Below are 12,342 nucleotides of genomic sequence, written 5' to 3'. Positions count from 1 at the left end.
TGTGTGGGAGGGGTAACATGTCTGGCCATTGAGCAGCAGAGTGCAGCACTTCTGCATGCAGGCAGCACTGGCGCAGAACTTCACTGGTGTCATGCATCACTTTTTAGAAAGTACTGGTTACTGGTGTACTGATACTTTTGGTTTTCCTTCCAGGGGTTTAAACATGTCTGAGTTTGTCTGCGACCCAAGAGCAGGCTCATATGTTTATGACCTCATTGCAGTTTCCAATCACTATGGTGCCATGGGAGTAGGCCACTGTGAGTAACTGCTTCCATGTCCTTTGTGTGCAAGGAAATACAGGTGGAGGGGTCATGGGAGGGCTTTGTGTGTTGGAGACCTGCAGCAGCCCTCACCAAGCGTGTTTAGTCCAAAACTTACCTGTGCTCTGTGTGCAGGTGAATATAATCTTGGAAGGTAAAGTCCTTCCTATTAGGATTTGCAGAGCAGCTAGCCAGTCTGTGTAGTTTGCAGCTGCCCGAGGTCTGTGGGACCTTGATTATTAGTTATTAGAGTGTGTGGTGGTGTTCCATAGTTTGAGTGGAGTCAAGATTTTTCAATGACAAACATGAAATTGTGGAAAGGAGCTTCTTACTGAAGAGTGTCTTCAGCGTAAGCTGTCATTTTAACTCCAAGACTCAGCTTCTTGCCCTGCAGCGTGCCAGAGGGCAGCTGGTTGTCTGGTGTGGGTGCAACATCACAGCTGCAGAGCAGGGATTGCCAGCAGTTGAGCCAGCCAAGCAGGAGCTTGCTGAGTTCCCTCAGTGTTGGTGAGACAAGGTCTGATGAGCAGCAGTCACCCATTGGCCAGGAAGGCAGAGCAGAGGGCATAGCTTGTCATGAAGCTGGGTCTGATGCCTTTCTGCATTTCCTACCCTGAATTCTGTTTGCTGCAACACCAATTTAAAGCACTTTTTTTTTTTTTTTTTTTTTCTCTTTCATTTTCCTGTGTTCCATCTTTTTCTAAAACAAGCCACAAACAAACGTGTAGTTCTTGGGATCTCTTTGTTGCACAGCTGGTACTAGCTTGCAATAGAATGTCTCTACCTTTCCATTGGCAAAGGTTCACGTGGCAGGGAAAATGTCATGCCATCAGGAGAAAAAAAACCCGTCCTTTGTTATTTATGACAAGTCTGAATTTTCTGTCACTGATCTTGTTGCGACATAGATGAAATGCATCTGTAGTGGAGTTCCCTGTATCAGGTGTCTGTGCAGGTCCATGCTGTAGGTGACACTTTTAAAACCACCTGGAAGTGGCTTACTACATGGATGAACTCCCATTTGGCAATATATGTGCTTAACTCGTAGCGTATGTCACCATAGGGTAGCAGTGGCTGAAGGGGGTATATTTTGGGATTGGAGATCATAGTCAAATAGATGTCTTGGTTGGAAGGGACTTTGCAGGACTCTAGTCCAACTTCCTTTTTGAGCAAGGACTCTTGCAAGCACTAGATCAGATCTGTCATCATCAGAAAACTTCTTTCATGTGAAAATGCAGAGTCTTAAACTGTGCATTTGGGAAAGCTCTGGCTCAAGGGAGGTGAACAAAACACTGTAATCTTTCTCCCAAGGTTCTTTGCCCTACACCTCAGCTATCAGGGGTAAGTCTGGTATGTGTTCTAGACTAGCTGGACCCAGCTAGTGTGTTCTAGAAGATGAGTATGTTGGTGAACCGAGTTTGGGGTAGTTAAAACTAGCTCTTGGCCTCGCGTGCACGCTCAGTTTGCATCTGGAGTGTGGCTAGTGCAGCACAGCTGGAGCGGCGTTACCTGCTGTTCTTCCCTGGAGTACTGAGCTGCAGTTTCTTCTCCTGACAGACACCGCCTACGCAAAGAACAAAGTGGATGGCAAGTGGTACTACTTTGATGACAGCAGTGTATTGTTGGCTTCAGAAGACCAAATAGTGGTGAGTATTTGGCCTGAGGCTAATCTAAGTTTGTGGTAAAAGTGTGGTTCCCTGCTTTGGGCATTACATTCCCAGCCAAGCTGTGTGGATTGTTTCAGATGGTTTTCTTCTTTGTTTGGTAGACAAAAGCTGCGTATGTGCTGTTTTATCAGCGCCGGAATAGTGAGGAACACACTGCCCCATCTCCTCCCCAAGAAGAGTGTGACGGCATGGATACCAACTAAACATCACCTCCAGCACTTGGCCACCATGTTAGCGGTTGCTCTTCTAAAGCCATGCCTGAGGCGTCTGAAAATTTTTCTTCCTTCTGTAGGAGTCAAGCAGAAAATCTAGCACTGAAAGTTTCAGTGCTGGGGGTTGCAGAATAGCACTGGAGAGCCAGGAGTAGGTGCTGACACCTGGGTATTTAGAGGCCAAAAATAATATATATTGGAGCTTCAATAAAGTTCTTTATAAAATCTGGCTGAGCTGTGTGGCTAGAGGCAGGGGTCGGGGCTGAGCTGGGCTGGGGCTGTTGCTCTTGGGCTGAGGGTTGTAGCTGGGGTCAGGAGAGTGTACAGCCTGAGCTGGAGGCCACGTCACAGCTGAGCCTTGCAGGGACCCGTGGAGGAATATGGTGGGTACAGTTCTGTGAATCAGTGTGGGGGCCTCCTGCCAGCTCTCTGGTGTTGCTGCCTGTGTCAGGGAGGCTTGTTGCACATTTCTGGAAGCTCAGTTCAAATCTCTGTGTGTCTAGCCTGGCTGTTGCAGTCTCTGCCATCATACCTTGGTCCCCTTGCTAAGCTGCAAACATTTCTCATGTCCTTTCACTAAATGCATTTGAGGCTCTTCTGGGTGGTTTTGACTCCGCCTTTTTCATGTGAACACTGAACCCTGTAACATAGGAAGCTTTGCTGGAAGTGAACCGTACCCGTCCTACAGTATGGCGTATGTGCAGGCTGATCTGCGCAGCGATGCAGGATACAGCTGTTCTGGCTCTGGCTCCCGTTCTTCCGCAGAGAAAATATCATCCATAAAGTATTATGGAAAATATGGAAAGTACCATCCCTAAGGTGATTTCTTGTCCTCTCCATCCATCTCCTACACCCTCACTTCCAGGCTGCTCTGTAAGCACTTTTCTGCCTCCACCATTTATCCTATGGTTTGTACAGTGGCAGCATTTTTATTTCTTTTTGCTCATTTATGTGACTCCTTAGAGCTTTTTCTCCAGTGAAGCTCAGCACTGTGTCCCCAGAGCTGTCACCTCTACGGATGATAGCCCAATGCAATGGATTGTGTGAATTTTCATCCTTTTCTCTTACAACTTTTGGGTTTTTTGGACATGTTCTTGCAGCCTTTCTCCTCCTCCCTTGAGCACTGCCCTGTAGATCCCCCACCCCATCAATCTTCTGTGAGGCTGCAGGTGTGACGGTCCTGTTTGAGGTCTCTTCGCCTTAGCTGTTCAATAGTTCTGCTTCCTCCTTTTGGTGCAACTGACAAATGCTCTTCCCTCTGTCCTCTTCTACTGTCTGTGTTAATTGAAGGACTAAAGTCCAGCTTTCTTCTTGAGTGAGGACTCCTGTGGGCACTAGATCAGGTCAGCCCTCAGTGGAGAACCGGTCTTCCGTGTGAAAAATAAGAAAAAAATCTAGAGCCTTAGTCTATGCTTTTTAGGGAAAGATCTAGCTCAAGGTGGTGAACCAAACAGGAGGGGTTTTCAGGCCAAAAAGCTAAGACAAGCTACTGTGTTTTTTCCCCCCAAAATGCGTGCTTGCAGCCCCTTGGTCTTCTGTGCACAGTCCCTGTGGCTTCATTGCTGGCCAGTCATCCACTGACCTCCAAATATGCCAGTTCAGCTCCTCCACAGCTCTTGGCCACAAGCCCCAGAGGAAACTGTTGTGTGCCCGTCCCTGCACTTCTGCTGTGCTGCAGCTGAGCAAAAGCCCGGCCAGTGACTTGATGGCTTCTGCTCTGGGCAGTGGGAAGGGAGGATGGCACCGTGCAGCCCCTTAGCCAGGGCACTGGAAAGGCGATAGAGAGGAGGAGAGAGGGCTGCCTCTAGCTGGCACAGTAGTGTTGTGATCCTCTGCTGCAGAGTTTTGCTTTTAAAGCATTGAAATTTGAATTTTGAGGTCAGAATTGCTTATTTGCTTCTGCTGTGCTGGTTTTGGGGCTGTTTGGGATTTTTACAACTCTTAATACTGTATTTCTGTTTTTTCCCTCATTACTGAGGGGAGCATCCAAAAAGCATTTTTTAAGCTGTAGCACTGCACTGAATTACTCTGATCAGCATTTTTATTGTTTTTGTTCATTTTTACCTTGAAAGAAAATCATGTGGGCATTCCAAAATAGGGACAAGAGGAAGGAGAGGGGAGCAAAAGACCTTTTAAAAAGAAAATCAATCTGAAATACCCTTTGTTCTCCTCGCCTCCCCACCCGTGCTGACACTGAGAAACACATCAGTGGGGCTAAATCTCCGATGCTCAGATGCTGAACAGACTGTTGTACTGCAGAAAAAGTGGCCCAGCTCTTACTTTCTCTGCCTCTGAGCTGATGGGCTTCGGCTGGTGTGTGTGTGCTGTAATACAGAGCTGTTTTTTAGACTAGCACTTTGTAAGTGGCTGGCTCTATTGTACAAACAGGAAAATTAAAGTGTGGTTTGCACTGAAACTGGGTTTTGTTGTGTTTTCGGCTTTTGTTTTATGACCTGAGGCTGCTGATGGCGGGATACCTGGTGCTCCAGGAGTCTCTCCCTGCTCTGCCAGTGGGGATTTGGGAGAAAAGCAGCTGTTGCCTGCACCATGCTCTGCTTCGGAGAGTTTGTGCTCCCTCCAGGGTTGCCTTTTCTCACCTGGGGCACTGGTACCTGGTGCTGTAGCAAAGCCTGTCCTTGCCTTTCTGTGGCACTGGGCAGCGTCAGCTGTGGCTTCCTCATTCCTCTTCCCCAGTGGATCAGGGGTGGTCCTGGCTGCCTTCTATCAGTTTTCTCCAGGGGTATCTGGGCTGCCTGTGGCTGTACCACTGAGATAGTTGTCCTGTGGTCACTGCAATTTCCTCCTCAAGGCAACCTGAGCGCATACACGAGACCAGGCTGGAAAAGTTAAGGCTGAGGCAGTTAAGCGCAAGAGGCTTGTGTGCATTTGGCGTTGGTGTGTGCACAGGGAGTCTGGGGGATTGTCAAAATATTGCAGGTCAAGGCGGGCTGCGAAGCCCCAGTAAGAAGGTTTGAAGTCTTCATGTTGCAATAATAGCAGAGGGGCCTGATCTTGGCTGGAGCCTCAGAGAGGGTTAGAGGAGCCTTAATGTAGATCAGCAGGGGGTGAGCTTCGCTATGAAATGCTGACCTCCAAAGCCTGGCATGAAACATCACAGGCAGAAGGGAAAGCAAAGTGGCAGCTTTCTTATGGGGAGGTGTTTGGGTATTCCCGTCAGCGTGTGGGCTTGCAGGAAGGGCTTATGCAAGAACTCCAAGGGTAAGAAGCGAAAACTCCCCACTGCACAAGGCAGGGGAAAATGACCTGAAACACAAGCTGTGTCAGTGAAGCACCGTTAATAGCATTCAGGAAAGAGGTCTCTGAGGCGGACAAGAACATCTCTGAGCTAAGGCTCCTTTTCAGAGGGGAGATGATTTTGGTAAGAACAGAAAACAGGCTGCGTCTCAGTCCTGGCTCAGCTCCTGCTTCGAAGAGGGTGTGCAATTTCACCCCAAGAAAAAGGGCCCAGAATAAAGAGGAGGGAAGAAAACAACAGCCACAAAGTGTGGGAGAGCTTCTGTTTAAGAAGCGTTTCCCCAGGTTAGGACTCTGCTCCCTGGGGAAGACATCTGAGGAGCTCCTGCAGAAGGACAAACCAGGAGCAATTGCTCCCTGTTCTCTACAGGGCGAGAAGATGCTCAGGCAGGTGGCTTAAAACAGGGTATTTATTTTCAGTAAATAACCGAGTGGGGACTACAGGGAGCAGCCAGGCACCCTTGCTAGGTGTACATCCTCCTGCTAGTGGGGCAGGCAGGAGGGGCCTGGGGGCAATCTGAGGTGCTTATAAATGGACTTGGGTAGGATTAAATTAACAGGGAAACAGTGCGTGTGTTTGCTACCTCTGCATGGAAACACCACCTCTGGCTCCCTGCTGCCCAAAGACCTCTGAGGAGCTGCTCTGCCCAGGAACGGCAGCAGCAAAGAGGGGGCCAGAAGGTGCCCCCATGACCCCTGGTGCATCCAGCAGTGGGTTGACCAGGGCAGAAGCAAGCAGATGGGATTTTGCAGCGCTGGGGAGCCTTGGTGCAGGCTTGGATACAAGAAGGCGGCGAGCTGTCCCGTGCTTTGCTATGGGCAAGTGGCGAGTATCTCCCTCTTGCTTTCGCTTCTCAGAAAGTTTCAAGCCCCAATTATTCTAACAGGAAAAAAAAAATAAAGTATAAAGAGGAAGGACAACCACTGCTTTCAGAAACAGAATCCTCATGCTGCTTTGAAGATGTGATAGATACGTTGTTGCTGTCAGTTTTGAATTACTAATGGAATGATGTTGTCTTAATTTTTCAAAAGCAAAGGATAAGAAATGGGCACTATTTGTACTTTTTTGGTCTCATGAAGTTTTAAGTTGCTTAACTCAAGCAAGCTTTCTCTGTGTGTACTACAACTATAACTTTTGAGGTCTTTTCTCCAGCATATGTTTCCTTCGAAGAGAAACACAACTCCAGCTAGAGACCCATACCGAGAGCCTTCGGCTCAAATACAACATACTCAGTTCTGGGGCTCGAATCAAAGATAAAAAACTGCAGCTCTGAACATGGTGTTTTTCTTTTATTCTCAACCTTGCTAAAATACATTATATAGTTTTAAGTAACTTTTCAAATTACTTTTACAAGAAGAGGCAAAAGCTTATTCTCAAATTCAGAAGATGGAGGTCTGAAGTTCTTCCTTAAACATGCCTTCAAAATGGAGGTCTTTTGCCATGAGCTCTTCTTCTACATCTTCTAAGGCCCACTGATGATCAGTCAATTCTAAAGCTTCCCATTCCGTCTGCATTGACAATACACAGAGGCAGAGAAAGGAGAGCAACACACTGTTAAAGTAGTTTGACAAGAGCTACGCATAGTGCTTACCTTCAAAACTGCAACAAAAAACCAAGTTCCATTAAGAATGGGGCAGTCCTGTCAACTCTCTGAAACTGGGTGGTTTACACTTGGGTATTAGATAGTTGGTCAATACTGGTACATCACAGAAATTAGAAAAACTACATCATGTACTTATTTGAAAGCCATCCAACTTTCTGGAGTAGTCCATTTCTTCTGAAACAGCTGTCTACAGAAACACAGCCAGTTCTGTTCTGGGGGGTCACGTGCTTCCTGGTTAGTTAATTTTTTTGGTTCGGAGACGTTTAATAAGAACAGTTACAGGCCAAAAAGTTTGCTACTGATCACTGATTTGATATGCCTCATTAGACTGTTCTCCAACCAACAAGCTCCTTGGAACTGCAGTTTATTAATTCATTAAGCCAGGCATTCATAGCAGTATGAGAAATATCTCCCTTGCTGCTCGTTTTCCACCACCTATGAACACAGTATCTCCTCCTCTTAGCCCTTTAAGCATTGCTCCAGTCAGCATTGTGGAATAAGCTGCATACAGTGTGCAAAACCACGTCATGTGATGCCCAGCAAGAGATTTTTACTTCTTGGCCAGAACGCTTCTCCTGCAATATGGGCTTGTTTTCTTTGTTGCTGCTGGGTTTAGGTCCCTACAGGGCTGAACAGCAAAATTGCTCTGGCTCACTAGTACCGGAAAAAGTGGAGGGGTACTGGCTGAAATAGCACCTCAGTGCCAGGTTTGTGACGGAACAGTCCCTGCTGGAGCAGAGCTGCAGGCTGCAGCCATCCTGCTTCCCTGGCTGAGCCTCTGGCGGGGTGATGTGGGTTGTTTTAATCAGGAATGTTATTCAATACAAGAAACTGCAGAAGCAGACCATCCGGGCTTCCCAGGCGGCAGGCTGTGTGTGGATAAATCTCTACTACAGCAAGTAAAAACAGAAAACAGGACCTTCCCTTCACTCATAAACTAGGGCTGTGAAAGGTAGAATGAGTGTAGTAAGTGCCTACAGAGACTGCTTAGGACAAGTTCAAAACACAGTCAAATCCTGGTAGATTTTCTGTTGAGTTAACTTGCTTATTGGTTTGTTGGGGTTTTTTTACCCAAGTTCCATCATGTGCCTGCAGGACTTGTACTCAGCTGCACTAGTAACAACTTTTTGGGAGCCAGCTTCTGCTTGGAACTAGATCTCAAGGGAAAGAAAAAAATCTTCCTCTGCAAGAGCAGAAAATGGCACGGGATTTCAGCTTTTGTATCAGGAATGACTAACTAATCAGGCTTACTTCAGGGTATGAGCGCTCTGCCAGACCCAGGGCAACTTTCATACCCTTCATCAGTTGTCAGCTCTAATTTTAGGAACAGGAATCCAGAGCAATTCCCTTACTTGACACAGGGAGAGGCCAAGTTTACACAGAGCCTAAGATCCTGTAAGTTTACAGCAAACAGGAGTGCAGTGGGAATACTGTACCTTAAATGCTTTGTTAGTGTCTGCTGGCATGGCCATTGCTGCTCCTGTCATTTGTTCTTGCATCACCCTGGACTGATCTGCAGCTACAAGAGAAATGAGGGGTTGATTTTTGTGTCATTTAAACAGCACTTCTCGGAGCACAGTGCCACCAAGCTGGTTTCTACCTATAGACTAGAACGCTGCAGAAACACCCAGAATGCAATACTAATGTGCCAGAAAGTTCTGACATCTTGTTCCCAAGCCCTACATCTTAGCTAAGTTTACATAAATATGTGACAAATTGAGAAGAGTAGTCTTCTACATTTCCAGTACCCCCCAAAAACAGTACCTGTCCTGCATCTAGCATTAAGAAACCTTTGCAGCTTTCCTTAAAAATGACACTTGCTAGAAGTAAAAGCCAACCTGAGAGCAAAATTTCTGTACAACAATTTGACGGGAAGGAAAGTTAATTACCATGGAAGTTTACTAGCAGCTGGCCAGTGGCTGGTGCAGGTTTGGATTTTTGCTGCAGGTGATGTCAAACCTGGCCAGTGGATAGTAATCTCGCAGAAGCGAGAGAGGCTTTCAAGAGCTCTTTGGCTGGAAATTTAGAAATCCTTCCCTAGCCTCCCTCAGAAGTCATCCCATGGAAGAAGCAGCCAGCTCTTTCACAGAAATGTGAAATGTCTTACCGTTATCTTGGCCCAGGATGAGAGTATAAATGCTTCTGAGTCCAAACACATTCAAGAAGTACCAGGAAGCAGAGCTCACCCTGATAAATCAGAACAAGCATGGTTGATTTCAGTTCAAAGCTGGCTCATGATCTCATTTCAGAATCACGCACAGACCATTCAAGGGTTATTAACACATTCAAAATTTTCCAAGGGAGTATTTGACCTCTCTTGCTGAGGATACAGGCTTACCAGGATGCATCTAAAGTGAGCAGTTCAATTCCCTGCTGCAGCATTGGTTTAAAACGCAGCGTCAGAGGAAATGGGACCTTTGCTGCAGGATAAAAAAAAAAAAAAAAAAAAAAGAAAAAAAGAAAAAAGCCTAGCTTCACAAAGTGACACTACGTAATTGCAAAGCAAATGGCAAAGTGAGTAGATAGTTCTATTCCACAGTAACCAACTCCCTGGACGAGTTCAGAGGAAAATCCCCTGTGTCAACCTGAAATTTAGGCAGTTTTAATAAATTTAAATATTGGTTTTGCCACTACAATTGTTCCCAAATACACAAGCTATTTTCTTTGTGACTGTGGCTGGTACTGTGAAAACAGTTTTCCCTTCTTTGCTATGGAGCAAGCAAATCAATACAGTTCATGTAGTGAATAGTGGCAGTGCCACAAGCCAAATTCATGCTGCTTCTAATCAACTGCTTTCAAGTAGAGCAGCAAATCTCTGATGCAGCCCAGACCCTTAAGGTCATCATCACAAACACGGCCAGACCCACGTTATTCCAGACGCTTACTTGTGACAAATCCTGAAAATGTCATGTTGATCCAACCACCGATGAGGATCATAGGCAGAACGTTGGTTACATTCCCTTTCATCATATCTGTCAACATGGTAGGATCTGCAAATGATAGATTTGATGTAAAGTAGCAGTATATCACAATAAAGGGAAACAAGACATTACTTCACCAGTATCAGCTATTTTAATTAAGAAACTGCATGAGAGATAAGTCCTATCCTATTACCTAGCCCTTATCTATTTGCCACTGTTGTAAAATACTTTGCAAAATGAGAGGAGCAGCCAGTGTGGCAGTGGCTGCTTTGTCTGTTTGACAGACTGCTGTGTCTGACCTATTTCTTTGCTTCCCCTGTTTGACCCCATCCCTTGCTCCAGACTGCTGAACTTGCTTGACCCCTCTGTGAGCTGATGTAGCTAGAAAAGGGACAATGAACTATCCAGCTAATTTGCTGCTGAGGACTTTGGTTGTGTTAATATGTTAAATCAGTTTAGAGAAGGTCCTGCAGGAGCTGGTGCAAAAAAGTGAGAGCAGGAGCTCCCATTTCTGGCAACACTTGTGGTTGTGGTCTTGAGAGATGCTGCAGGCAGCTGGAGGTTAAAGTTATGCGAGATGAAGTGACTTAAGTGTTGCTACCAAATAGAGGGATCTTGCTCCTCCCCTCCTCCCCAATACCCAGCTGCACAGTCCCACCCCCTCCCTCACATTCACTGAACTCTTGGCGAGTTGATTCACCTTCCTTACCTTGGCAGAAAATTACAGGTTTTCTGCCTGGCTATGAATATGGTACTTTAACATACCTGTCATTGGTGAAGGAGGCACTACCTTTCTTTTTGTTTTCTTAAAAAATCCATCCTCTGGGTTATTAAAAAAATATTTCCGGGTCAGGAAAGACTGAAAACAAAAAAAAGCCAATGCCAACACCATAAGAAATGAAAGGACAGAAGCATTACTTCTTGCTCAAACACGCAGTCATCTTACGAGCTTTCACGACACGTCCTTCTTTCTTGGCGAGGTATTTCCCCGCCTGTATGCTCTAAAGCTCCTTGCTTTTCTGTTTCCCTGGATTCAGAGTGCCGCCTCTCCAGCTTTCTAAATTTCTTAAAATAATTCTAAGAATTCTCTGAAGAAGAAGCCAGGCTTGCTGGTTCAGTACTGATACCGGTCCATTGGACATTGTCATTCCCCCAGCTGACTTCTGGATTTTGCAATTACATATTTAGCAGCAGCTGAGCCAATATGAGCGACTGATTTTTAGCTCTGCAAACATTACAGCTGACATTGTACGACCACGCCGTTATCCCAAGTTTTTATTAAAGCCCTGGGACCCCGTGGGCCACTAGTGTGGTATCAGATACAGCCGCCCAGCATCCGAGAGCATCTCTACCCACGGCGCTCCGCTAATACAGCTTCTCGCTTCGTGCTTCTTTCCGAGTTACCCTCTTCGTAAAGCATAAAACCATTCGCGCAGGCCCGTGTACCTGTTTTGGAATGTATTTTCCATTTTCCCGAAGGACTCTGCTCCGAATCAGGACTTGGCTGGAAAAGAGACATGTGGCGTTAGCGGCACGGCCGCAGGCGGGAGCGGGCCTGCCGCTGCCCTCCCCGGCCGGCGGGCGGCAGCCGGGCCGGGGGAACCGCGGGGAAGGCAGATGCGAGGCGGCGCCAGGTCCTCCGCGGCTGAGGGGGCCCGGGCTCGGGCGGGGCCCGGGCCGAGGGGGGCCCCGGCGGCGGCCCTGACCTGTCGGACACCTGCTCCTGCGTGAGCCTCTTGTCGCTCTGGAGGAGGATGGAGACGTAGTGCCGGATCATGCCCACGAAGAAGGTGATGAAGACGATGGGCAGCACCACCCACAGCCGGATGTTGGAGTCCAGCAGCAGCTCGGGCTCGCTCATCGTGGCGGCGCCGCTCCCGGACCCGGACCCGGCTCCGGCCGCCACCGGGCCGCCCCCAGGCCCCGGCTCCGCTTCCGCTTCCGGGCCCGGCCCTTCCGCCCGCCGCCGGAAGGGCAGGGCCGCGCGCCACTGGCGGGAAGCTCGAGCGCGGGCGGCGACTGCGTCGTGTCGCGTCCTGGCGGGCGGCTCCGACCGGGGGGTGGCGGCTCCCGCAGCGCGGCTCCGGCGGGGCCCCGGCGGCCGGGTCTGCCCTGCCCTGCCCTGCCCGGGGACACCGACGGCCCCGCGCCGCTCCGCGCCTTGCTGAGGTGCGGGGAGAGGCGGGGAGGGGAGGTGGGGGAGGGGGGAGGGGGGTGCGGGGAGGGGAGGTGAGGGGAGGGGAGGTGAGGGGAGGGAGGTGGGGTGCGGGGAGGGGAGGTGGGGTGCGGGGAGGGGAGGTGCGGGGAGGGGAGGCGATGTGGCTGCCGCGGGAGTCGGGGCGCTCGGGGATACGCGCAGTAAGGCGAGGGCTGCCGGGGGCGAGCGCCCTGCTTCGCCCTGTCCGTCTGCGCCTCGGGCCAGGGAA

General features: G+C 48.6%; 3 protein-coding genes across 5 annotated transcripts in view; 2 read left to right on the top strand and 1 right to left on the bottom strand.

Moving 5' to 3' along the window:
- Positions 1-2,365, top strand: part of USP4 (ubiquitin specific peptidase 4) — a 44,310-nt gene extending 41,945 nt beyond the window's left edge. For all 3 annotated transcript variants that reach the window (XM_040592260.1, XM_040592261.1, XM_040592259.1), the window contains 3 exons: positions 154-257; positions 1,815-1,903; positions 2,026-2,365. In XM_040592260.1, coding sequence (XP_040448194.1) covers positions 154-257; positions 1,815-1,903; positions 2,026-2,127 — 295 coding nt within the window. In that variant the 3' untranslated portion in view covers positions 2,128-2,365. The remainder of the gene's footprint in view (positions 1-153; positions 258-1,814; positions 1,904-2,025) is intronic.
- A 4,303-nt stretch (positions 2,366-6,668) lies between these two features.
- On the bottom strand, positions 6,669-11,863 carry EMC3 (ER membrane protein complex subunit 3). The gene is made up of 8 exons (XM_040592265.1): positions 11,623-11,863; positions 11,363-11,420; positions 10,682-10,775; positions 9,881-9,985; positions 9,334-9,415; positions 9,103-9,182; positions 8,432-8,514; positions 6,669-6,900 (listed from the first exon to the last, which is right to left on the bottom strand). The coding sequence occupies exons 1-8, from the start codon at positions 11,775-11,777 to the stop codon at positions 6,772-6,774; spliced, it is 786 nt and encodes a 261-aa protein (XP_040448199.1). The 5' UTR covers positions 11,778-11,863; the 3' UTR covers positions 6,669-6,771.
- Positions 11,864-11,977: 114 nt separating this feature from the next.
- FANCD2 (FA complementation group D2) overlaps positions 11,978-12,342 on the top strand; it is a 53,549-nt gene continuing 53,184 nt past the window's right edge. The window contains exon 1 of the mRNA XM_040592258.1: positions 11,978-12,085. The gene's annotated coding sequence lies outside the window, so the exon portion shown is untranslated. The remainder of the gene's footprint in view (positions 12,086-12,342) is intronic.

The sequence above is a fragment of the Falco naumanni genome, chromosome 4 (genome assembly GCF_017639655.2).
Source record: "Falco naumanni isolate bFalNau1 chromosome 4, bFalNau1.pat, whole genome shotgun sequence".
Classification (NCBI taxonomy): Eukaryota; Metazoa; Chordata; class Aves; order Falconiformes; family Falconidae; genus Falco; species Falco naumanni.
This window is presented reverse-complemented; position numbering and strand designations above follow the sequence as displayed.

What these genes read in the sequence shown, in the direction of transcription:
- EMC3 (XM_040592265.1), bottom strand. Translation starts at nt 11,777, where the DNA reads ATGAGCGAGCCCGAGCTGCTGCTGGACTCCAACATCCGGCTGTGGGTG. An exon ending in GAAAATACATTCCAAAACAG is followed by an intron (nt 10,776 to 11,362) that starts GTACACGGGCCT and finishes TTTTGTTTTCAG; the next exon opens with TCTTTCCTGACCCGGAAATA. An exon ending in ACACTAACAAAGCATTTAAG is followed by an intron (nt 6,901 to 8,431) that starts GTACAGTATTCC and finishes TTGTCAATGCAG; the next exon opens with ACGGAATGGGAAGCTTTAGA.